This window comes from Monodelphis domestica, chromosome 6 (assembly GCF_027887165.1).
Source record: "Monodelphis domestica isolate mMonDom1 chromosome 6, mMonDom1.pri, whole genome shotgun sequence".
Classification (NCBI taxonomy): domain Eukaryota; kingdom Metazoa; phylum Chordata; class Mammalia; order Didelphimorphia; family Didelphidae; genus Monodelphis; species Monodelphis domestica.
This window is the reverse complement of record NC_077232.1, coordinates 259,136,034-259,163,235: the sequence shown is the minus strand read 5'-3', so window position 1 is coordinate 259,163,235 and position 27,202 is coordinate 259,136,034. Positions and strand designations below refer to the sequence as shown.

Genomic DNA, 27,202 nt, shown 5'->3' with positions numbered 1-27,202 from the left:
TCCTTAATTTTATTCCAAGATCTTTGAGAAATTCATAAAAATCCTTTTTCTGTTGGGTATTTTTAGTTCAGGATGAAATTTATTCTTATGGCAAAAAGAAGCCCATATTTAAGAACTAAACTACAAATTCCAAGATGAATTTATGAACCCACAAATTCTATGTAGACAAATGTTTGTAGGTGGCCCCAGGAAGTTCTAGGTGACTGCAATTTGGAAATTTGAAAATAAAGGGAATAAATGATCAAGGGGTTCCTTTTTATTGCTTCTTTTCATTTTCATTGTGGAGTTTTATACTGTGCTAGAACTCTTGTGTTCTTTAAACTGTCTTTCAAAACTGATCTGCTTTGGTAATCTCTCAGCCTCTCCCCTTCCCAGCAAAACCAAACAACTGAATAAAGGTGCTTCGGATAAACAGCATCATTTTGGCAGGGAAATCGTCTGAGATCCTTGGAGATGATTTTCTCAGGGACAATGACTCTTCTTTTTCAACTCCATTTTTAGAAATGGATTTTTGTGAATGCAACAGGAGATCATCTGTTGATTAGTCTTTATTGAGTAGCTCCTAATACCACATTATTAATACCACATTATGTGGGGGATACAAAGAAGAATTAAGACACAATTCCTGCCATCACAGAGATTACAGTAGGGAAGGTAATAGAAGAAGAAATTGTATAATACAAAAGGAAAAAAATGGGTATATAACAATTTTACATGTGTACATTTAAGATATACAGATTAAAATGATGACCATATAAATTAAGTCATTTTTCCTCTGGTCAGCCTAAGGAATTTCTGTCATAATTTTGCATTTCATAGAAGCTACCTTTTAATGAAATCTCTTTCAAAAGGATTCCAGCACTTGAGAACGAAGTAAGCATGTAATGTTTTGCTATCCTTCGGATCAGTTTTCTGCCAAGCTAGTGCCTTCTTTCCTATTCTTTTGCACAGCGATATTAGTGGCACAGTGAGGGAAACAAAGAAAGCTGGACTAAACTCTGATTGCAGTGGGAAGAATGACTGAGGCCCAAATCATTGAAGTATCCTGAAGAATGTGCAATGTTCATGATCCATAAAAGTGAGAAGATTATTGGGTTCTACATTCAGGTGCATCTTTTCCTGAAGAGGCCTGCCACTGATCCAGTAAAGAACCACTATTTTCCACTCTTGGAATCTGTGCTTCTGTGAAGGGAAAAACAAAAAAGAAACATCTGAATTTAATTATATTCAAATCATTATGTTACAAATATATAAAATCAAATTACAGTTCTACGCAAAAAGGGAAGTTAGGAACAAATTTGGGAAAGATGTTGATCCACAGAGTTTCCACTCCAGTAAGTGGATAAATGCAGAAAACTCTAATTCACAACTGGGGAGGGTCAGTTCTTAAAAAAAAAAAAGGATAGAAAATGTTTGTGGGCAAAAGCAATTCTAACCAGGGGGGAGATCGATGAAAGTTTCCCGAAGGTGATATGGGGGATGAGAGTACTGAGGCAAAGATATGAAATAAATGTGGCAATAAGGCACAGGCTGAGAAGCCAGGGAACTGTCCAGGGGGGAAGTAGTGGAAGATAACAGATGTCAGGGGCAATGATTCCACTTAGTGGATTGTCTCAAAGGTCAGACTAAAGAATTTGAGTTTCTCTCAAGAAGAGAACCAAAGGTCTTTCCTCAGTGGAGCAGCAATGGCAGTTAAGAGCTGATTCTAAATTCAGAAGGAAAAGCAGAGTATGAGGGGGGAGAGCTGAGGGGGAAGATTTCTACAGAGGGCTCACAATCCAGGCAGAGCATCAGGAGGGTTGGAAAGAGAAGGAAGGCAGTGCTCAGTGAGGGAAGAGGAAGGAGGTGAGAGGTCTTGTCCTCCTTCTCCCCTGTGTTAACTGGGCCCCCGCCTTGATGTCATTAGGCCTCATTTCTGTCATTTGTAAAATGGTGCCGGGGCCTGACTGAATGTATGGTGTCTACCATGACATCAACTGTGACCTGGGATGCCAAGATATTGGATGTATGTGCCCCAAGTGTTATGGTTATGAACATGGGAAATGAGGTGAATAAACGATGGTGTTGCTTTAGGGAAGGTTGAAGAAGGACCAGTTGAGGGACTCGGTTTTAGACATGTTAAGTTTTAAAATACTTATGAATTTTTGAAGGAGATGTAGGTCTGGCCCTCGAAAGTGATATCAGTTTAGAGATGTGTTGATTGGGGTGGGGTTTAAATCTAGGTGTTCCTGACTACAAATCCAGTACTCTAACCACGCAAATTGGTCTGGGGGAAACACTGTTCATTGGGAATACCTTCATTAAGTGTGAGGGAAGAGGAGCAATCAGTAAAATGTCAAAAGCAAAAAAGGTGATTGAATCTGACAATGAGGTGCTCACTGTTGACCACAGATGGCAGAACCATAATTGTGACTTAATTACTCAGTTCCCATTCATCTGTACCAGGATAAACTGAAACTCACCTTTTGTAGGATCATTTGCAGAATTGAAAGCTACTTCTGAAAGTGGAAAAAAAAAAGTTAACATCTGCTAGATGCCCAGTACAATAAAACCCCTTTAATCTGAACCCTCCTAATTGGCTTGATAATAATTCAAAATCTTTGTCCAAAAAAAGTAATTTGCTAAAGAAATTATTTATGATAAGTTAAGAAATCAGTTGAGAAGAGAATACAGGGGATATTTGAACTTCATAATATGGGTCTAAAAAATTCAATGCTTTAATAGAATCTATTTGTAAAATTTAAAAACATGCTAATTACTAATGCTTTTTACCAATGTATGAAAGCAGGCCCAATAGAATCTTTAGTTAATATCTAGCCTAATCTGTTAAACTATATGCACACGAAAACATTAAAATATTTAACATTTTATAATTTATATTCTTATTAATTTCCACAAATCTTTCTACTGCTTAGTCTTAGAATTAAAAAAAAAAATCTTCCCAAGCGTGGCTAACTAGTATTGTCTCTTCTTATTTTTAGTGCTTTAAAACTTTAAAAACATCCTGTCAATGAACATTTGATGATTATTACTAATAATAACCAAAGACTGTTCAAGAGCCCATGATCTTAAAGAAAAGTGACTTCAATATGTGTCAGAATTATATGAGAGAGCACAAAGTTGGGAAATGTCTATGGTAAGTGAAACACACGGATCCCCACTAAAATGACCTATCTTTTGCTGTGCTTTGTGCTTATATGGGATCAAAAACTGGTTATCTTGCCATGGTACCATGCTGAAACTGGTCATCTGGAGCCAAATAGTTAAAAAACGATTGTTTCCTCTTCTCCCTCCACTGAATTACATACCTGGGAGTAGGCCTAGGCCGGAGTTATCAAAGTAATTATTAAGACAAGTGACTGGTAGAGACTTGGACCGTCCATCAAATGCCCACGGTTTGGGTGAATCCTTGGGTCTGGTTTCCTGCGAAACCTGCTCTTTATACAGAGGTGATGTGCACTGTCTCTTAAGCGGGGTAGCTTCAGCCAGTCTGGGAGATTTTGGAGAATGGACACGAGGAACTTCTTGGGCTTCCTTTTTAAGGGCTCTCTCTTTCCATTTTTTGACTTCTCTGACAAGATGAAAATTGTTGCTGGGAAAGAAGAAATGGATAAGAACAAAGAAATGCACCTACGTTCACATAAGAACTTCAACTACACTAATGCTGTTATTAAAGAATTCTTTTATAGTCCAGAAAGTGAAAAAAATCTTCTGACTAACTAAATAGGCCTGTGTTTTTCTCCTCACCCTGGTAGAGTCTTTAGACAGGACAAGCTAGTCACTGACCAGCTCTTTGAAGTTGCTCATATGCCATACAGTGTTTACCATTCTGATTGGTACACTACTTGCCATTCAATATATTTTCTTTTCTAGGAGACATGAACCAGAAAGGCAGAGATGATGTATTTCATCATAACAGAGATTAAGGAATGGCGAGACACTGTAAACAAGGAAAGGCGAGCCAGGGAAACTGGTTATTTTCTATCTCGCCTACAGTATCCAAGGTCTTTATTATGAAGAAATACAAGCTTGCCAGATAAAGGTGCCTAAGTCACACTGCAGACATTTCTAGAGTTCTGGGGCGGGCAAAGAAAGAAAATTAAAGTCTATACTAACCAATTTACTTTGTTTACCTACATAATTGAAACCAGTAAAAAGCATATTCTAATGTTGTAATATGCCTTTTAATATCCATTTCAAAATTAAAAGAAAAATCAAAGAATTAAAATTTAAATTACAAGAAAAAAAAATGAACAATGCCTAGAAGTGGAGGCTTAACATAATTGCTTGGAATTATCAGAACCCTTTGAATCCTTTGTTGTTGCATTGAAAAAGAGGAAGGAAGAAAATATTTTTGGATCTCATCAGTATAAACATATCCATGAAAAAAGTCTAATTTCCTATTGGAAAAGGGGAAAATTTAGGGTCAGTTCAACCCCAAGTACCATTTTGTACTTCACCAAAGTGCCTTTTTTAACAGGATCTTATTCTAAGTAGAACGTCAACCTACAGTCTGAGTTTCCATTGTGCTGCTACTAATGGACTACTATCCTGTTACTAGATCAGTAATGGTGACCCTTTTAGAGATGGAGTGCCCTGCCCTACACCCCCCCCCCCCCCCCCCAGGGAGGGGAGGGAGGCAGCTCTCCTTTTGGCTGCAGGGCAAAGGGGCAGGGGAGCAGCTCCACCCCAAGTCTGGCTTTCTAGTAACTTTGGCGGGTTTTGGGCACCCGTGCCATTGGTTTGCTGTCACAGCACCAGACCAGCATGCAGGCCTGACCATCTTATGAATGTCTACCCTTCTTCCCCCAGCTGTGTGGAAAAGATGATTACATTACAGTAAAAGCAATTAGGGAAATGGTAAAAACTGATATGGTTTGAATATGGTAAGTGTGGATAACCAAGGGGATATAAGAACACAAGTTATAAATAGTTGTGAGAAAAAGAACTGGCCCAGCAGAAGGCTGAAGCTGGAGCCTAGGGATGGGTCTCTGGAACCTTCTAGATGGTGCCCAGAGCTATAACACCTAATCTCTTTGAGCCTCAGTTTCCTCAGCTAATAGCATGTACGTCCCAGGGCTGCTGGGAGGATGAAATAAGGCAATTTATACTAAATCCTATATAAATGACAGCACTATCTAGCTGCAATGGCATCTATGATTAGCTTTTTATTGAAGAGCAGAGGAAATCTATCTTTCTGTCCTAATCTAAAGACCAGAAATGCCCTGGACTTAGGAGGTTTTGAACCTTCCATGTGTCCCTGCTTCCTACCCCCAGAAGGCTTGCCTGGGGAAGCTTCTCTGCTCCCTTTTTATAAACAGGTAGCTCAGTACCAGGTGGTACGTTGCGAACAGCTGGAGAGAGGAGGCCTTGCTTAGAGTCTCACCACTGGATGGCTCTTACAGAGGGGGGGTGAACCCCGGCCTACCAAGGCTGGCAGCCCCATACGCAGCTCTCCTCTGCTCCCCAAGGCACTGGCAGAGTGGTTTAGATTTTGCCCCTCATTGGGAAGAGTCGTTTGAGCCCAGCCCAGAGCTGATATACCCAATCTGGGGAAACAAGAGCGCCCCCCGAGGGCATCTTACCTCGACAGCTGACTTTGATGGTTTGTCAGATATTCATTCTGCTGCTTTAACTTCAAAATCTCTCTCTCGAGCCTCACACGATCTGCCTTTAAAATGAGGGCTTTTGTGCTCTGGACGATGCCGCTGCCGCCTCCACACGTCAGTGGTGTGTGCGAGACCGGAGCAGGAGCAGGTGCTTCTGACACTGGTCAGGGAAAAACACATTGAAACCATGGAGGAGAGGAGCTCGGGGTCATGTGAAGGGACAAGATGACAACCTGGAAGAGTTCGATATTCTACCCAGGAGGTCAAGGGGACTGTACCAAAGTGCCCTAAAAAGTGTGCCCGCACAGAACGGCAAAAACCATTTCCTGCTCTCACAGATCTCACTCGTCTAGGGGGCAAGAGCACATAAACATGATGTACCCTCGGGAGAAGTTGGGGGCTCAGGGGAGAGATAGCCAAGCACTTCAGTTCTGGCCCGATACTCTCTAGCTGTGTGACCCTGGACAAGTCACTTAAACCCTACTGCCTTAGCTCTTACTGCTCTTCTGCCTTGCAACTGATACTTAATATTGATTCAAAGACAGAAGATGAAGGGTGTTTATTTTTGAAAAACATAAATAAAAATAAATGCTTGACTGAAAGTGCTCAGATTTCCTGAGAATCTAAATAAACAGGCCAAAAATTAAGAAAAATGACATCAGTTCAAATTAAGACAGCAGTATTACTTGCAGCCTCTTGTTAAGAGCCATAGAAAGTGGCACAAAAGAGAGGGATGATGACGACGTCTCCATTCAACACTTACTTGAGGTATCGTTGCATTGTTGAGCTCTTCTAAGCCTCTCCTTCAGCTGGCTTATAATTTCCTCGTTATGTTCTATTATGGCAGTTTTAGAAGCAATTCTAATAAAGAATCATAAAAGGAAGCAAATAATGAGTAACACCACTGATCCAACAAATGGGCAGTAAGCAGCAGCTGTGAAGGTCTCATAAGTGTGATGGTGGTACCCCTAAGCTGACCACACACTATCCCTACAAAACACTCAATTCTACCTTTATGTTTTAAATATGATGGAGTAAATTCTTTTGCTATGCTTCCTGCTATGGTCCAAAAGTGGAGAGAAGATTGGCCTAGGAGCCTAGAAGGCCAAAGTAATGCCCCTCTGACACTTCCTGGCTGTGTGACCCTAGCTAAATCACTTGTACTCTAGGCAACTCATTAAGACTTTTGGTTACAGGAGGGTGGGAAGCTGCCTGCGCTAAGAAAGTCAAACACCATGTCTTTTCCTGTGCCTTCTTTAGCCCCTCTCCTAGAAAAATCTGTCTACACTTGTGTATTCTATTTTTTCTCCTCATTAACAAAAAACTCAAATTCCTTCACTTTTCAGGACCGGTAGCAACACTACAGTGATGGCGCCTAGCTGACCAGAGGGCCCCCAGGTTGCTTCAGGGGCAGCAGCTAGGCAGGGCTGGCAGACTTTAGATCCCCACCCCCTGCTAAATGGCAAGCATTCCACATGCATTCTCCTAGCTGCTCCCAGCTCTTTGAGAGCTCATGTCCCTGGCCATGGGAATGAGTCCATCATCTTTCCCTTGACCATCTTCCAAATTTCTGCTCGACTGTTGAAGAGCAGCTGCTACTCTGGTTCACAAACTTAATTTCGTCTTCAACCTCACTGTACATAGCTAATCGGGAGCCCACACTTGCCCCTTCTCCTTCTACACTTCTTGAATACTTCCCTGTCTTTCCACTTGTTCTTTTTATTGACTCATTTCGGTGGTGTCGAACTCTTTATGACCCCATTCAAGGTTTTCTTGAGAAAAATACTGGAGTGGTTTGCCATTTCCATCTCCAGCTCATTTTGCAGATAAGGAAGCGGAGGCAAAGAGGGTGAAGTGGCTCGCCCAAGGTCACACAGCTACTACGTGTCTGAGGCCAGATTTGAACTCAGGAAGAGGAGCTCTCCCTATACACTGCCCCTTCCCTACCCTAGACTAATGCAATAGTCTCCTAGCTGAACTCTGACCCAAGTTTCCTCCCACTCCACTTCAGTACTTTTTAAAAAGCATGGGTCAAACTACTCAATAAATGCCAGCGGTTCCTTATCCCATCTAAGACCAAAAATGGCATTCAAAGTTCTTCAGGTTCTGGCTCTCATTGACTTTTTCACTTATTCCATGCTCCCCAAACCCCAAACTATTCTTCAGACATGGCACTCCACATCCCCTCCCCATCACTGCTCTGGTTTCCTATGAGGCTCAGCTCTAGCACCACAGGCTATTAGAATCTTTCCTGACTCTTTGAGCTGCTGGTTTCCCTATACTCCCCACCATTACCTTATAGCCATTTTGTTTACAACCACATAAATACAGGTTTGTTTTCACTAACAGCATATAAGCTTTTAGGGCTCCCCCCACCCCCAACATCAATCACTTAACACACAGCTCCTGGAATATATAGCAAGTACTTAAGAAATGCTTGCTGGTTCATTTTTTTTTTTAACTTTGAACCTGGCTAAAGGGGCTTTGAGAGATAGGATGATATCTAAAAATAATGGGACACGCAACCATTAAGAAAAAACTTCTACCGTAGGGAAGAACTAAAAGCATCAGCATAAATATCTAGGGTATAATGACATGACACCAGAATATTCTCAAAAATATAAAAAAAATACCATGAGTGATAAAAACACACGAGACAATTTCCAGAAAATAAGAAGGCAAATTCTAATTATGATCCAGTCAAAGGAAGATATATCTGATAGCTAAGACCAAGACTAACAATTCATGAATTGCTCCTTACCATCTATCTACTGGCAAAGCAACAAAAGTCACTGACATCAGCCTTTATTCTAGAAAGTCAGGAAAACATAAAACAAAATGTTGTTCTTGGACTTATTTGCAAAATAGGTGAAAGTGATCAGTAAAGTTTTCCAGATATTATTAATACAGAATTAAAGTTTTGACTTAGATTTTGCTAGCAGAAAATAAAGAGAATCAGTTTGGTGAAATTGCCATCTGTTTTTTCTGGCCATGAGCATTAACCAATCTTTTTTTAAAAACTGAGATAAATAATCGAGGATTCAGACTAGCTAGCTAGGTAACCTCAACTGATCTCCAACACTGGCAGAATATCATCATCAAAATAATATATGTTAAGTACTGAGGAAAGGAAAAAGAGCAATGGGTGGAAAACATGAGAGACATGGTTTTGAATAAGAAGAGTTAGCTGCATGCCAGGAACTTATGACAGTGGGTTTTGGAACTCAGAAGAAGTTCTTTTTATTCAAAATCATGTCTCTTACTTATGTTTTCCACTCATTTCTCTCCTTCCTTTCCTAAGTACTTAGGTGAAAATCAGAACTTTAGGGTGGGAAGGGATATGGTCTGATTTTTACATATGAAGAAAGAGGCAAGAGAGATTTGTTTAAGGTCAGACAGTGGCAGACATTGGTCAAGTTGGAACAAGAACTGAAATCACTTGACTCCAATACTTTTTCCATTAGACCACGATGCAAAAGAAACAAAAAAAGAGTCTATATACTCCATGAAGAGAAATAGGCACAAATTGGTCTTAAAAGATGACGATTATTATGCCTCTGAAGCTTAGGACATTCCAGAAACAACAGCCATGACACAAATAAATAAGGTAGGAAGAAAAAGTATAAAGGATTTTTAAAAGCTCCAAAACCTAAGCAGGTAGCACAGTGGAAAGAATGCCAGGATTGGAGTTGGGAGGTCCTTGGTTTCTGCCTTAGATACTTCTTAACTGTGTGACCCTTAAGCTCCATTGCCTAGGCCTTACTGAATTTCTGCCTTGGAACTGATATCTAGTAACTATGATAAGATAGAAGGTAAGGGTTAAAAAAAATTATTAAAGATTATGTGGACTAGTAGTGTTAATAATACATAGCTAGGCTGCTAGGTGGATAGAGTGCAGGATCTGGAATTAGGAAAACTCATCTTCTGAGTTCCAATCTGATCACAGACACTGTGTGACCTTGGGCAAGTCATTGAACCTCATTTCCCTCAGTTTCCTTATCTGTAAAATGGGCTGGAGAAGAAGATGGCAAAACATTCCAGGAGCTTTGTCTTTAAGTACTGGACACAGCTGAAAAACAACTAAACAATGATCAACCTCACTTATAGTGGCTTGAATATTTGTTCAGTACTTAAGTTTGGTTTTAAATAATTAAGGCACAAAGCATTATTTATAAACCAACATATAACTATATAACTAGGCCTCTTTAAGAAAGAGGTGATCTTACAACCAATGAGATAGCTTTTTTTAAAAACAAACCAGTTATGCCAGGTTAACTCTTGTGTTTAAAAATTATGAAGTGAGAACATTCAGACAATTATAGGCCAACAGGAAAAAACCAAAACATACTCTTTTTCAAACTTCTTGGACTCATTCATCTTTTCCATATTCAATTTCACCAACTTCATCTTGAGATCATCAATTTCTTTACTGAACACAGCACCTAAAGTTGCTTTGGCATCCTTTTAGGAAATGTAAGGGGAAATAAAATCAAGAATCAAATTTTAGGAGTAGCTGGAATTAAAAGATGGCTAAACAATAGAGATTTTTTAAAAAAGGGAACACTCCATGAAGATGCATGTGAGAGAAAAAATAAATCTCTCTTGGAATTAGTAGTGATATCAATATTTAATAGGTATTATGGTTTTTTTTTGTTTCCAAATTAAAATGTAATTAGAGATAAGAAAACCTGGGAAAGGAGAACACAGTTTTGGGAAAGATAGGAAGAGAGTGAAAGAATGGGGAAAATTAACTTAGGTCAATGGGATATCCAACAAGGAAGAGGCAGTGGAGAGGATGGAAGTGAGAGACATTTGAATATCTTTTTCATCTGAACTGGTCAAAAGAAAAAAAGAATGCACACACACATGCAAAAGTATATCTCATCCAACAGGAAAGACAGGATGAAAAAGAGTGAATGGAATTTCCCAATAGGTGGAGGAGGTAGGAAGCAAAAAATTTGGAACTGAAAATGGAGAAGTGCTCCCTCCAAAAAGGTGGTTGTGCTACAAGTGCAAGGAGACTTCTCTAGTAGGGCAGCTATGTGGCTCAGAGGATAGAAAGCCAGGCCTGGAGATGAGATTCTGGGTTCAAATGTGGCCTCAGGCACTTTCTAGTTGTGTGACCTTGGACAAGTCATTTAAAACCCCCAACTGCCTTATTGCTCTGCTCCTATCTTGGAACCAATACACAGTATTGATTCTAAGAGAAAAGACTTTAAAAACAAAACAACAAAGATTTCTCTAAGAACTTGCTTGAGGACTTTGTGCCAATGGTTGACTTTGAAGGTGTTTGTTCCTCATAACTTTAGCCACTTCCAGGCTTTTCTGCATTGGATCAATTTCCTCTTGCTTATGATTGTTTTCTTTGTCTTCATAAAATGGACTTTCTTGAGTTTCCTATCACCAAAAGACCACATTAGAAAGATTCTTAAGATGTTTGAGGTAAAGAGAGAGGGGCAAGAGTCAAAGTATAGTATTTAAACTTAAAAACAAAGCTGGCAACATATTCTACTTAGGAGGTATTTTAAAATAACTTTCACAACTTGGTATAAGCTGAAGGTAAAAGTAGTTGAGGGAAGGGGCCAAATTTAATCAGTTTTATTTTTTAAAACTTTTTATTTTTGTTTTATTTTATCTTATCTGGATATGCCATGGTTCCTTTTTCATATAAGGAAGGTATTAAAAAATTTATAGTGTAAATTCTGGAATATAATTTTGTATCAAATGATGTAAGTGTATAAATAAGACAGGGCTCAAAATGCATGCCATAGACACTTATTTGTTAATTAGTAACAGTGCCAAGTTTGTTTAAAAGCTATTAATTACTTGCAAAATTCTATGTAGTCAATTTGGTTTATTTTACATATACACCAATAGCTTTAGTAAATTAGTAGACTGCTTCTCTTGGTCAAAATATAAATTTTTTTTGTATTTATTCTTTCTCCCCTAAAAAATTATAGTGCATTTAAAAAAACAAAGAAATCCCAAATTTGCTTTTTTATGTATTAAGACTATGTCCAAGAGTTACAACAAGGTGATTTTGGTTGAAGCTTAAGTCCAGGCAAAAATCAACTGAATTTACTATTTATTATTTCCCCCCCAAGGTAATTCTTGTTCCAAGTACTTAGTGAACAAAGACCAGTTCACTCTTTTCAACAGATGATAATGCCATTCTGTTGGGGGTACAAATATAAAAAACAAACAAACCAACATCCAAGACTATAATGTAAAATAAACTTAGCTTTTTAGAGGAGTATAATGAAAACAGATCTCTCTGCTATGAAATATGAAGCACAAATATAGATTTTTTAAAAGAAAACCACAAAACTATGATTCTTAAAGTCAGGTCTTTTGTAAAAGTGAGATCAAACTGGGACTTGCCCCCTACCTTTGTGGTTCGTCCTGTATGCCTCAATTTAAGGTCATGCTTCTTTTCTCCTTCACTAAGAGCATCCAAGTCATTCAGAGCTGTAGGGGGTGTCTGTGTAGTTTGTAACTTCTTTACAAGTTCTTCATTCTCTTCCTTCATTTGTCTCAATTCATGTTCCCACTCTTTACATTCAATAATACTTTTGTCTTCAAACTCAGAGGATTCATTTATAATAGCCTAGATACAACCCGATTCAATAAACATTTATTAAGTGCATCTTATTAAACGTTCAAGATGTTTTTCTTGACAATCTCTGCTCCAGGAAGGTTCTCATTAAGGGGGTCACATTATACAATAATTAGGATAAGAAAAGATAATTCAATACAACATTTGACATTAAAAAAACAAAAAAATTACCAGCTAAATTGATTTAATAGCAGTGTAGTGTGGAGATCAGAGGGAAAGACAACTTAGTGTAGTGATGTTGAACAGAGTGCTGTCCCCAGCTCCTGCCTTACCCCCAAAAAAGGAGGGAGGAAGCACTCCCATTGGGCTGAGGGGAGGAAGGGAGCACCCCAAGTCCCTCTGCCTTTCTAGTAACAAACTCCGGCAGACAATGGTGTGTGTGCCATAGGTTGGCCACCATGGATTTAGGGTCAAAAGGGTTAAAGAAAGTGGGATATCATTAAAAAGGCAACATAAAATCTGGGTCTTATAATGTTGGCAGAAGAGATAGAATAGAGAAAGCATATGGGGCATTAGGAACAATGTGGGTCAAAGGGTCACGGGAGAGATTGGGGAGAGTAGTTTCTTTTTAAAAACTGTAATCCATGATAATTATAGGGCAAACAATTTATTCCAACATCAATTTATTGGAAATAAGGTGGTCAAAACAGGAAAGGCAGTAATGCGTTTAAAAAAACCAAACCAAACCACTCCAACTGAATAGATGTTATTTTTAATAGTGAAGATCTAACTCACCAAAGAGACAAAATGGGCTTTAACATTATGCTTAAGGTAATTTGGCATTACCGGTTTTTAAAGAAATAAAAATATTTTAAAATACACATTGAAAATAAATCAGCCTGGTTTAATAAGCTGTGCCCATGCTAATGAAATTTTGTTCTTACCAGGATGGTAGAGTGTGGAATGTGAGAAGGGCCACAAGGAAGACTAAAGGCTGGAAAAAACTAGGAGGCTGAGTAAGTGTTAAGGACAGAGGCAGGATTGGAAGCCCTTCACTTCTGTTCTGACTTTCCCCGTTGCCTCTCCATGTAAGACAGATAGCCAGAGGACTGAATATGAGGGGCTCAGCATAACTAATGAGTTTTAAGACATTCAGTGGTGAAAGAAACAAAGAAACATTTTCACATTCCTAGCTTTGGGGATACTTGGTACATGCAGGTGGCAATGTGGCAGAGTGAGAAGAGTTCTGGACTGGAAATCAGAGCATCTGGGTTTGACTCCTGGTCATATCCCATTTAATCTTGCTAGTTTCCTCTTGTAAAATGAAGACGTGGAATGGAGTAAGCTCAAACATCCTTTCCAGCTCTAAATCTGGAAGCCAAGGCTTCCATGAGCTCCCATGGTTACCATGACAGAGTGGGGGAAGAAACAGTAAGAGAAGGGATGAGATTTTTTTCTCATGGAATTTGCTGCCTGCTTTTAAAGACCTTACTTCATTCCTCAGTGGTACAAAAAGAGAGTGAATAAGTCTTCCCTGTATTCCAAGGAAACATTTATTATTGCATAAAACAATTTTTTCATTAGGCATAAAGACAGGAAAATAGGGGGAAAATCACACTCACCTTTATTTTATTACAATACGAGTTATTCACATTAACAATTCTGTCATTCTCCTCCTGTATTACTTTTTTAAGGCATTCTACATCAAAATGTGTGTTTAAGCACACATCCAGGAACAAGATAATTTCTTTCTTGGCATTTAACAATTGTTGGAATTCAGCTATCATGTTGTGGACGTCATTTTGTGTTTCTGAAACATCCTTGAGAATTTGCTGGGTGGAAAAAAAAAGTATTCATTTTCTGAGTCCTGAGAAGACTTTACATAAATAGGGCATCAAATTTCATCACTGTTCTGAATAATAAAAATGGAGGCAAATATCTTACTATTTTAAGGTAAAATAAAAATGTCATTCTAATCGGAAGAACCTAATCTAATAATTTTTACTATGTGCTTGGGCAGGGACTATGAACTATGAAAGTTGTTCTTTCTTGCAAATTCTATTTGTCTGACTTAAAACCTAGAGGAACCTGTTGAAGTGTTGAAGCAGACTGGGGATGATGCAATGGAATAGAAATGGAAAAGATTGAGTTTGAATCCTGATTCCCACTGAATTTGAGAGTTTGGCTTATTTGTAAAATGAAGGGATAGGTCTAGATGACTCTAGGATCACTTCTACCTCTAATTCCTATTCCATATCTAACTAACAATGACAGACTTTATGCTTGGTTATTATCCTTAGTGCCCCTAAGTGACATTACTGTCTCTTAGAGACTCCCCAAACCTAGACAATGGGTATTTCTGTGAGGAAATATAGTCTATGGATTCAAAGATCAGGGGTTTTATAGTTAAGGGTCCTTAAGGAAATAGCTATTTATGGACAGCTCAAAATAGTTCTTCAAATTTATTCATTTATATCCTCCCCTCCTTTCACCAACTTGTAAGAAGATCTCTATTTTAACTCATCTATCAATAATCAGCTATGCCTGGCTTTCTGACATACACAGGGATGGGGATTAGCAGTCTAAGGATTTAGGGATGCGCTGACAAGTCAGGCTGTGACCTCTGCTCACTGGCAGGAAAGTGGAAGGACAGGGTCACAGAGATACTTTGTAGCTATGAATAAATTAGGCCTTGGAGAAGATTTGGAAGTATCGTTTTGTTTTTTTAAAGTATAAATATCCTTATTAAAAGCTATTTGTTCATTGTGCACTTGGGGGAACTCTGAAACAAGGCAATCTATTGCTTTCAACACTCGAGCTTAATAGAATATAGTTTTAAAAAAGCAAACAAACAACAACAACAAAAATGATCTTACTTTCTGTCTTAGAATCAATACTATGTAGGAGAAAAAACACTATCCACAAGCAGAGGACAAACTGAGGTAGTAAAAACCGAGGAAAAGCAACTGCTTGACTACAGGGGCCGAGGGGATATGATTGGGGATATAGACTGTAAATGAACACTCTAATGCAAATACCAACAACATGGAAATGGGTTTGAATCAAGAACACATGTGATACCCAGTGGAATCACGCATCGGCTAGGGGAGAGGTGGGGGGGGGGGAAGGGGGAGGAAAAGAAAATGATCTTTGTCTCCAATGAATAATGTTTGGAAATGACCAAATAAAATAATGTCAAAAAAAAAGTGTTTCCTTCTGTATAGTTGGGAGACTGCAAGTATCTGAGGGCCTGGCATCATCCATTAAAACAAAAAAAAAGAATACTATGTATTAATTTCAAGGCAGAAGTGACTTATCCAAAGCTGGGAAGTGTCTAAGGCCAGATTTGAACCTAGCACAGCTTGGCCCTCAATCCACTGAGTCACTTAGCTGCCACCAGGATATAGATCTAAATAGCTTTCTTATTGTTTTTTTTTCTTATAAATACACAAAGCAAGGATTAAAAAAAAAATCCTCTTGAATAATTCCTACCTCCACATGTAGATTCATTTTTTGGCTCAATTTGTAGCCACTTGATTCCAGGGATCCTCCTTGAGAATGTTGTTGAAGATGCTGTGTTTTAACAAGTAGTTCATTCTGCCTTTCTGCTTCCCTAATCAAGTCCATTTGAAATTTGTTGACAGTAGTGTGATGTTCCTTCCTTAGGCCTACAACACGCTTTAACACACCCTAGCGGGAAGAAAAGGAAGCAAGTTAGGAGGTTTGCTGTAGAGGCCCGTGTACAGCTAGATATTCACCCATTCCTTGAGTATGTGAACATGGTACTTCCAAGGTATGAAAATAAGGAATAAATTCCCTTTTTCCTAAGGAAAGCTCAACAACATGTGCCGAAGACTATACATCGAAGATACAAGGGCTAAACACACACACATCAGGACAACTGAGTGTAAATCTACTCCCTGCTTTGGTGGCCAAAGATTCTATGACTGGGACACAAGTTGCTGAGGAAGAACTTCAAAGTGAAAAGGCATGAGCTGAAGCTGCAGAGGGAAATCATGACTGTGAGGCTAGGACAGAGGAGGAAGGAAGGCTGCCTCAAGGGGACAAGGAGGGCGCTAGACTCAACAGGTGGGAAGCATTTCTTTTCTTCTCTAAGGAAGTAGGATTTGGATCCACAAGTGCTATCAGGGAAGAGGCTACCGAGTAAGTGAAAAGGAATCTTTTCACTGAATCTTCCTGTCAAGAACAGAGTGGTCCAACATTTCCTGACTCTAATATTTAATTATGTGAAATAAGGGCATTAGAGAAGGCCTTTCCTGATCTCTCATTTATTAGAGCACCTTCCCAACCCCTCTATTTTTTTTCTAGATCCTGTAGTTTAGAGGAGGCCTCAGGATCAGAAAGACCCAAGGGCAGCTCCTAGCTGAGCAATACTGGCTGTGGGAGCCTGGACTTAAGCATTCAGTGCTCTAGGTTCCATTTTAAAGCAAGTGACTGTGGGATCCTTACGTGTGGATTAGTGGTCCCTGTTTCTATATGACATCAATACAAATGCTCTTGGCAGCTCTCAAAGGACACAAAATGTGGAGAAGATGAAATCTTTACTTTGGAGGGAGTATCAATTCCCTAAGCTAATGAAATCATAGGTCCTCATTTTTAATCACGAGTCTCATTTTTATAATAAATGAAGATGTGAAAGAACCAAGACTATTCTGGATCTGATTCTCAACAAAGGAGAATTGGTTGCTAGGGTAGAAATCATGGGGACTGAGGAAGGTGGGATTAGATTATTTCATCCCAGAATTTGTTATTGAGGAGAAGAAAGCTGGGAATAATTGATGTGCAACCTAGGTTTTGGGAAAGCCGATTTTTAAGGATTGGGAGAAAGTATCATCATGATATAAAACTCTATAGTAAATTATCATCTCGGTGATGGTAAACCTACAAAAAAGAAATCTGAAAGACAAAAAAAAAAGAAATAATTCCAATAAGAAGAATGAATTGCTTCAATTGAATTAAAAAGTAACTAATCAAAAACTCAGATTTTAAAAACAGATATGTAAAGAAAATTGAAGTGTGAGAAAGGAAGAATGACTACAATAGTGTCGCATGGCAAGTCACGTCAACAAGCATTTATGAAGTTCCTACTATGAATTTCTCAGGACTTTGAGGACTGAAAGAAGCATAAAACAGGCCCTATATTAAAGAATCTGACAGTCTAATGAGACAATATGGAAAAAACTATAGGCTATTCTCCCCTAAAGTCTTCCTGTAATTTTAAACTATTAAAAGCTAAGCCTTTGGGGGTAAACAACAATTCTCCCCTAAAGTCTTCCTGTAATTTTAAATTATTAAAGCTAAGACTTTGGGGGTAAACAACAAAACATACTACCTCAGGATCAACTGGGGATAATTAAAGAGGAAGGGAGGGATCAGGAAAGCCCTGCAGGATAATACTGAAGCTTGGAATAATCTCAGGTTGGAGTTGCTTGCTTGACTAAAAAAAAAAAAGCATGGGGGGGGGGTGTTTAATGTGATACTAAGAAAAAGAGCAAGATATAAGGAAGCACTGGAATGTTGCTTATGATTACAGCTTTTGATAGGCCCACAACACCTGGCCAAGACATCTTTGAGTCCCAAGAGAGTCAGATGTGAAGGCTGAGTCAATCAGTAAACTCTGAAAGATCAGGGAGAGGAGAAAGGGGAGAACCGCAGGTCTGGAGCAGGGCCACTATGTCCTGATTTTCAGAAAAGCTGAAAAGGACAGATCTTAAAGAACCCAGCCAAAGTGAGCTTGTTGTCAAGAAGTGATGCAAGTCTAGAACATATTCTAGAAGAGGGAGAGGCAGTGAGCACCCAGAAAAGGAACCACTGACAAAAACCTTCCATATGTGATCACTCTAAACACAACCTCATATTATTATAAAAATGGTACATGGAGGACACTAAGAAAAGCAAATACCTCCAGTTTCCTTAGTATGCACGTGCTGCTGGAGTGGAGATCGTTATTACAGCGACGGTTGCTGGCTAGAATTTTTTCAACAGCTTTAGTTAACTGAGGGGTATGATAGAGGGATGCACGAACTTTGACCTGGAGCTCATTTTGGCTTTCAAATGCCTTTTTCAAGTCAACAGAGAGTTTGCTCAGGAACCCACAGCGATTTTCCATCATAGTATATTTCTTCTGAAGTTCCTAAGGAAAAATAGAATTATTCAGTTAAGAAATGAACTTAAGGGGGCAGCTGGGTAGCTCAGTGGATTCAGAGCTAGGCCTAGAGATGGGAGGTCCTAGGTTCAAATCTGGCCTCAGACACTTCCCAGCTGTGTGACCCTGGGCAAGTCACTTAACCCCCATTGCCTAGCCCTTACCACTCTTCTGCCTTGGAGCCAATACACAGTATTGACTCCAAGACGGAAGGTAAGGGTTTAAAAAAAAAATTAAAAAAAAAAATAAAAATAAAAATAAAAAAGAAATGAACTTAAATCAAACAATAGCTTGAAGAGCTTTATAAACATTAGGTTTTATATGACTGAATTTCTGCAGGAGATGAATTAAAAAACCATTTTCATTTTGAATCAACAATAATTGGGGAAAATACAATAAAATATTACTGGAAAAAAGGCAAAAAAAATCACCAAAAAAAAGTGTTGCGGGGGAGTGGGGGGCAGAGACTATATGGTGTTTTAAAATTCAAGATGGAATCAGGGTTTGTTTCTTCCTCTAGTCTGGTTGAATATCCAGACTTAGTTCTTAACTCTTCACAGTTCCATTGACCTGATTAAAATATTACTAAACAGAAAAGATACTTGAAGAAGCTACAAGGAAAACACAAACAGAAAATGAAGGAAACCTGGACTGGCTCAGTTTAATGAAAGGAGTTTGAGGGTTTTACCTGACCAAAGCTCAGTGCACACCCAGAGTATGTGTAGATACTTTTCAAAATAGATCAGAGTCAACACAAAGAGAGACATGCAAGGAATAAATGGTGTCACTGTACATTCTACATTAGACTACAGCTAGAGTACTATGTGTGCCACATTATTTCCTAGCTTTTGTAAAGAAATATTTATTGTATTGTAGGCAAAAAGCAAATAAACATACAACAGTTTAGCACAGTTCTTCTAGGAAAGCAGTCCAGATTGGTTTAAATGTCAAAGAACAATCTGAACACTTCTACTAGACAGTAGCTATCTCTCATTACATTACATTAAAATTAATACTAGTACTTCTGCAGGGCCCAGTAATACCGATCAGTATAGCAATATGCATATACAGAATTTAAGAAAAGAAGACATGCTAGTCACACAATCACCAAGTAAAGTTTGAAAAATTATACCACCATAAGTGACTTGGGAGGGTATATTCAGCAGAGAAAAAAAATAAAGGGCCTCCAAAAAGAGTTATCTAAAATAAAAAATCTTGCTTAGAGAATCTCTCCAGGGGTCTTAAAAAAGCAAAAGGTTCAATTTAATGCCAGATCAGGTCCCATATGTAAAACTAACATGTAAAACACTTTATTCCCTGATGCTTGGAGGCTGGAGCTCTCTGGTCCCTCTTAAAAGGGATCAATGTAAAGTCTAACAAAAGTTTATGTTCAAACACTTCAAAATAATCACTAAACTACCAAAGGGCACTTTGCTAAATAACAACATTGAGGGACTATTCCAATAACAGTCCAACATTTTTTACTTTCAATTGCTCAAAAATAGCTTAAAACCATAGCATTCATAGGGTGATACAACTTAGACCAGAGGGGTCAAACCTGCTGCCTCCTGTAGTTTAAAAGATGAAAATAACTGGAAAAATGAGCAAAAAGAACAAAGTAAATACAATATATGTAATATTAATTTGTGGTTTCTGATTTGGATACCACTGTCTTAGACTCTCTTTTAAATTCCTGTGTCTACTGTATGGAGAAAAAACCAAGGTCCTTTAAGAGGAAAACGCTATCTTAGTTTAAATTATTGGCACTTACATTTATCTTTGAGCATTTTTCTTTAAGACTTTCAATAGGGTGTTGTTTGATGTCCTTTCTTGCGGTTGCTTCCATTTTTACTAGTTCTTTTGGTTTCTGTTGGTTCTATGGTAAAATTTCAAGAATGAATTATAAATTCTATTTGTCATCATTAATTTTTGAACAAGTATTCCAGTAACTGACTCCAATGTGGACTTTTAGAAAATGGATAACTCTAATTTGTTTTGGAGTTACATAAAACATATAAGATTAAACCTAATTATTCCCAATCTGTCAAGAGCTAAAGATCTTGGGGAAAAAAATTAGTAGAAATTCATGCATTTGCATGCTAGTTAAATTGCATGATTTTATAGTTATTCAGATTGTGCGTGCATGTGTGCGTGTGTGTGTGCGTGTGTGTCTGTGTGTAGAATCAGGCAAAGAAAGTCTTAGAGGAAGAAAATTTAAATAGAAGGAAGGGAATAAAAGAAAAACAGAAAATAGCTCACAGATCAGTTTGCTTGGAAGGTATTAGTGTGAAATGGGGAATGGTATGAAACAAATCTTGAACAGTCTAATGGCAGAAGATTTATTTTAGTCCAAGGCAGGAAGTAGGAAACCATTTGATTGATATGCTCAGACTAAGAGCTTAGGAAGACAAATGCTGCTGCTGAATGGGTAGGCTCTTTGGGGGATTTCTGAGAGTATATGGCCAAGAATCAGAAAGGATGGGAGGCATGGTTTGGGATCTACCCCACTGGAGGGGGTGAGTACATTGATATAGTCATAGATACAGGAGAGGGGAGGAAATTATTCCAATATTTCAGGTAAGAAGTGACCAGGACCAGGCCTGGGGCAGAGTTGACCCTATAAAAGGAGAAGCTGTAGAGAAGTGAGATACGGTAGGGACAGAAATTGGAAGGACTTGGCAACTGATTTCAAATGAGGGTGATAGATATTGTAGTGTTAAAGAGGATTTCAAATTTTCAAAACTGGCTAACTAGGAAGATGTCAAAAATGAAAGTAGGGGCCCTGGGCAGGGTTGGGGCTCTAAATTATAGAAATGTTGTGTCTGAAATTTCTCTGATAAAAGTCTCATTTCTCAACTATACAGAGAACTAAGTCAAATTTATATGAATCCAAGCCAACCCATGACTGACAAACGGTGAAGGGAGATGAATAGGCAGTTCTCAGAGGGGGGGAAAAATCAAAGTTATCGATAATCATATGTTCTAAATTCCTCCCGATTAGAGAAAAGCAAATCAAAACAACTCTGAGGTACCACCTCACACCTAGCAGATTGGCCACTATAACAGTAAAGGAAAGGAAAGTGATAAATGTTGAAGGGAATGTGGCAAAGTTGGGACATTAATGCATTGCTGGTGGAGTTGTGAATTGATGCAACCACTCTGGAGGGCAATCTGGAACTCTGCCCAAAGGGCGATAAAAGACTGTCTGCCCTTTGACCCAGCCATAGCACTGCTGGGTCTGTACCCCAAAGAGATAATAAGGAAAAAGACTTGTACAAGAATATTCATAGCTGCGCTCTTTGTGGTGGCCAAAAACTGGAAAACGAGGGGATGCCCATCAATTGGGGAATGGCTGAACAAACTGTGGTATATGTTGGTGATGGAATACTATTGTGCTAAAAGGAATAATAAAGTGGAGAAGTTCCATGGAGACTGGAACAACCTCCAGGAAGTGATGCAGAGCGAAAGGAGCTGAACCAGGAGAACATTGTACACAGAGACTGATACACTGTGGGACAATCGAACGTAATGGACTTCTCCATTAGTGGCAATGCAGTGATCCAGAACAATCCTGAGGGAACTATAAGAAAGAACACTATCCACATTCAGAGAAGGAACTGTGGCAGTAGAAATATAAAAAAATATATAATTTATCACTTGTTTATATGGGTATATGATTTGGGGTTTTGGTTTTAAAAGATTACTCAATTATAAAAATGAATAATATGGAAATAGGTATTAAGTGATAATACATATATAACTCAGGGGAATTGCTTGTCAGCTCCAGGAGGGGGGAAGGAAGATAGGAGGGAAAGAAAATTAATCATGGAATCATGGAAAACTCAAGTGTTCATTTGTTATTAGAATAAAATATTTTTAAAAAAAGAAAAAGAAACGTGTCTGAAGTACCAGGGCAATGCTGAGGTAGACTTTGTCCGATAGGAAGCTTTAAGTGTATTGACAATACTTAAGTTTTAAAAAGGGTCTGACATGGGAACCAGAGCTAGCTAACATTTCTACTGTCTTACTATGTGCCAGGCTCTGTGCAATTCTTATCTCATTTGGTTTCCACAGCAATCTTGAGAGGTTGGTGCTATTATTGTTTTCATTTTGTAGTTGAGAAAACAAGTGACTTTGCCAGGTTCTGTCTAAGTCTAAATTTGAACTCAGGACTTCCTGACTAGGTATGGTGCTCTATCCACTGGTGTACTTAGCTCCTGGGCAAGAGGGGGTAAAAACAGAGGTTTTAGAGCATGGGAGAGGAGGAAGGAGTTGAAGACATAGTTTCCACATTCTCAGAAAGTAGAAGATTTAACTCTTGAACACAGAGGCAGGATGAAATTGGGAGAAAGAAGAGTTTCTAAAGGAGTTCAATAAAAGACCACTGGGAAGCTCCAGGGAGGTCAGCTATGGGGCTTTGGTGAAAAGTCTAATTATTATAGAATCAAGAAAGAAGTGAAAACAGACAAATTTTGTTTTCATGGAAGAATGAGTTGGGGGGAGAGAATGAGGAACTTGTGGTTATATTCAGGGCAAAGAGGAAGCAAGAGGAAGTAGGGCAGTGGGAGTAGACAGACACAAGACTGTATTCAGAAGGGAATCTGAATTTCAGAGTTCAGCATTTAAGATCTAGACTAGTTCCATGCAATGGTAATATAAGAGGAAGACCACCTTCTCTGGGTAATTGAGAGAGAAGAGATGAAGACTATCAGAAGGAAGGTACTGATTAACTGGGAGGCCAGCATGACAGAATCAACATCAAGTGAATACTGAATTCACCATCCGAGATGGCAGCTGATGGCCTAGAAAGAAGTGTCACCGCCAGAGGTACTAAAGTCATTCCGAAGGAGGGACAGTGACCTGTGGGTTCATAGAGACTGAAACAGTAAGGATCTGAAGACCACGACAGAATTGGATGGTACTTCCTACATGCAGGAAGTACTTCATAAATTGTTTATTGATTTGATTTGGATTATTATAGTACCACCAGGCATAGTGATGACTAAAGGCATTCCCTGGAGGCACACTGGACTTGGTGTAGAAAGCACTGATTCTAGCTCTAGCGCCAGCAGTTTAGGGCTACATGACCAAAGGCTACTCACATGATGGAAGCATCAACTCTGTCATTTGTAAAAAAAGAGAAGAGTTGCCCTGGCCATCTTCTAAGGCTGTGATGATCAAATGAAGTGAATGGACCCCTGAGTAACGCCATCCAGCCAACCCTCTCTCAGTTAGTTCCCTTCTGAAAGCCTCCCATTGACAGCTGGGACAGTCTGTTAAGGGCTAAGCCAATGGGAGTTTATCACTAAGGTAAAAGGCTTCTTACCGCCGTGCCGATCTGCTTTCGGCTTTCTTTCAGGTGACTTATTTCTGTTTGGAGAGCCTTCTCAGTCTCCTTCAGGGCATCTCTCTCCTTGATGACAGTGTTCATTTCACTGAGGCACGAATCCAGTTTCTGAGTCAGGTTCAGTTTCTCTGCCTCAGCCACAGACAACGTGTTACTCATGCTCTTTAGCTGGTCCTCCAACTGATGGAGCGACTGTCTTTGTGGCCGAGTCTTGTTCATGTCTCTTTTCATATTAAGAAGCATCTCTTCTGTTTCTTGAAGCTTTTGGATCTGGAGACAGATTTGTTAAAAAAGTTATATGGTAGGTGAATATAGGGTAATTTCCCCAACACTTCTATAAGGTAGCCCACAGAAACTTCATTGACAGAAAGCCTCACGGAACACATAGCTTTTACCCTTTGCCATAAGATCACCTTGAATACTAGATATGCTGGCTTCTTTCTCTGACAGATTCCCTTTCAACTGGTCAGTAATCATTTGCAACTTGATAAAAAGTCATATTGGACTACTTTAATGAATAGGAGAAATTCAGAGAAACTTGGAAATATCCATATGAACTGATACAGAACAAGCAGAAGAGAATATATACAAAACAAAAATAACTGGAAAGATCACAAAGGAAATTGTATGCAGTGTAAACACACTCTCATTTGAGCCTTTCAACAACCGTAGGAGATAGATATTATTATGATCCTCATCTTACACATTTGTAAACCGAGGCAGACAGAGGTGAAGTGACTTGCCCAGGGTCACACAACTTGGTTACACGTCGGAAGCCAAATTTGAACTTAGCTCTCCCAAACTCCAGGGCCATGTGCTTTATCTATCAGGCCACCTAGTTATAATGAAACATATCCCTTCTCACCAATAATCATCCACAGCTTAGGCCTAGGCCTAGGCCAGAATCATCACTCATTGTATTATTTCTCTGCTTAATTGTTTTATTTGTATATTTTATTTATATTTGAGGCAAAATCTCTTAAATAAAAAAGATGATTCCACATCAATACTACCAAAATTACTGCAGTTTTAAGGCGTCAATAGTCAAACTACCAGAGGCACTCTTTTTTTTAAAAACCCATACCTTCTGTCTTGGAGCCAATACTGTGTATTGATTCCTAGGCAGAAGAGTGGTAAGGGCTAGGCAATGGGGGTCAAATGACTTGTCCAGGGTCACCCAGCTGGGAAGTGTCTGAGGTCAGATTTGAACCTAGGACCTCCCGTCTCTAGGCCTGGCTCTCAATCCACTGAGCTACCCAGCTGCTCCCTCCTCCCAGGCACTCTTTATAGAATAGGACAATACTAATTTTGAGGAAGAAGATTTCAGGAATATCATGTATATGGGAAGAAACAGCAGGGTGCTAACAGACCGCGCTGAAGTTAACAAAATTATATCATAATCAGTGTAAAAAAGGCCTAGATAAAAAAGGCTAGAATGTAATTAATATAAATGCAATGCAATTGCAATAAAATTAACTGAGATGGAAATAAATTTGGACTCCTTAATGAAGTAACTGACTTCTTCCTAGATTCTGAGCTAGAAATATTGGTTCCTGGGGGCCATCTGGCAGGAAAAGGGAAATGGTGCTGATAAGCAAGAAAAACCCTACAATTACTAAAAAGTTACTAGAGAATTACTTGTGATAATAAAATAATTGGAAATATGTGCCCAACAAACATCAAATGAGAAAGCCAGCTACCTCTGTGATGACTGGAAAGGCATGCCTTACTAAGATGAAAGGAAAGATTAAGATGAAGAATTCAGGCGAGAATGAGAAAGGGAAACCCAAAGGACAATAGAGACACCCAGAGTGCAATTAATTGTGGAAATTAATTCTGGTTAAATACAATCTTCATTGTTATTACCAGATTGCCAAAGTTAAAGGAGCCCCCCCCCCCCCCTTGTTACTACTCAATAATTGGGGGCAGTTAGGTAGTTCACTGGACTGAGAGCCCAGCCCAGATAAAGGAGGTCCTGGGTTCAAATGTGGCCTCAGACATTTCCTATTTTTCTGACACTGGGCAAGTCATTTGGTCACAATTGACCAACCCTTTCTGCTCTTTTGCCTTAGAACAAATACATAGTATTGATTCTTTAAAAATATTTAATAATCTGTTTGGGGGAAGGAATGCATTTTGTAATAGCATTTCCCTGTTTGTCTAAACCAATTATTTCAATTTATTAGCAATCCTTTAGTACTTTATTAGGGACAAATGGCCTTTTTTGTACCTTTTTCTTTTTTTAGATTCTATTACTGAAAAAGAAAATATTATTACATTTAATGAATTTCATAACTACTCCCATATATTAATTTTATAGCACTTTAAATTTTTAGAAAGCACACACAAAGAATGAGCATTTTTCTTCTTAGTTCAATTTGATTCAAAACAACAAGCATTTATTAGGGACCTTCTGTGTTAAAGGTAATGGGCTGGGTGTAGGGAATACAAAGCAGAAATGCAAAATGGTCCCTTCCCCTCCAAGAGTTTATATTCCTAACTATGGGGCTACAATATGTGCAAAGAGATATAGAAAAATGCAAGACAATTTGAGGGAAAGAATACTAAAAAGTAGGGGGGAACAGGAAAATTTATAGGAAATAATAAGCAGATGTATCTTGAAGTAGGCTGAGAATTTTAAGGGATGGAGGTGAGAAAGGTTTCTGGGCTTTCAGACAATTTGCACATTGGCAAGAGATGGACTGGTAGATTCTGGGAGAGCAGATAAATTAGGCTGGTTATAATGTACATTAAATGAGGGGAAATACATTAAATAATTGGAAAAAAATTGAAGATTCATGTGTAAGGCATAGCCAGACCTATATTTTAAGGATATTAATTTGGAAGCTCTATGGAGAATGGACTGGAGAAGGAGAAGCAGAGTGACCAAACTGAAAAAGTCACTGCAATAGTTAAAGTAAGAGGACGGAGAAGTTAATACATTTGAGAATGTCAAGACTTGTCCACTAACTGGACATAGGGAGTGGGGAGGATGAGGAAGAAGACTGAGTTGAAAATGGTTCCATGATTATGAACCTTGGAAATGATGCCAATCTTTACAGATATACTTTATTTAGGGAAGCAAGATAAAGGGAGGTAAGTTTAGGTTGGAAAAGACCTATTCCCAAATATGATACTAGAAGACCGTGGAGCTTCCTAGCGAAGGATAAAAAACTTATTTGACTGATTAATAATTTACTTAGAAAATCCTAGACAAGTAAGCAGATTATCTGGGACAATAGCTTAAATAGCAGTTTGCAATATACATGTATTGCATGTGTATATATGTACACATATAATATATTGTCAGCTTTTCTTTATAAAAATAAGAAAATTCAAAAATAATTAATTGAAATGAAGTCCTAACTATTTCCTTTAAGACTACAATGAAGCTTATGTCAGAAAGTCCCACTATGCATTCCAAAAATATTAAAGCAATATATATATATACATATATATATTGCTTTAATATTTATATATATATATATATTTCAGAATCCAGGCAGGCAACTAGCCAATGTAAA

General features: G+C 38.6%; 1 protein-coding gene across 1 annotated transcript in view; it reads right to left on the bottom strand.

Moving 5' to 3' along the window:
* Positions 1-530: 530 nt before the first annotated feature.
* The window catches only part of CENPE (centromere protein E), a 75,462-nt gene continuing 48,790 nt past the window's right edge, over positions 531-27,202 (bottom strand). Inside the window, exons 33-45 of the mRNA XM_056803121.1 lie at positions 23,658-23,948; positions 20,103-20,207; positions 18,089-18,319; positions 15,658-15,855; positions 13,788-13,997; positions 11,998-12,216; positions 10,863-11,006; positions 9,958-10,070; positions 6,373-6,470; positions 5,586-5,769; positions 3,309-3,592; positions 2,463-2,498; positions 531-1,182 (exon numbers count right to left, since the gene is read on the bottom strand). Coding sequence (XP_056659099.1) covers positions 1,088-1,182; positions 2,463-2,498; positions 3,309-3,592; positions 5,586-5,769; positions 6,373-6,470; positions 9,958-10,070; positions 10,863-11,006; positions 11,998-12,216; positions 13,788-13,997; positions 15,658-15,855; positions 18,089-18,319; positions 20,103-20,207; positions 23,658-23,948 — 2,208 coding nt within the window. The 3' untranslated portion in view covers positions 531-1,087. The remainder of the gene's footprint in view (positions 1,183-2,462; positions 2,499-3,308; positions 3,593-5,585; positions 5,770-6,372; positions 6,471-9,957; positions 10,071-10,862; positions 11,007-11,997; positions 12,217-13,787; positions 13,998-15,657; positions 15,856-18,088; positions 18,320-20,102; positions 20,208-23,657; positions 23,949-27,202) is intronic.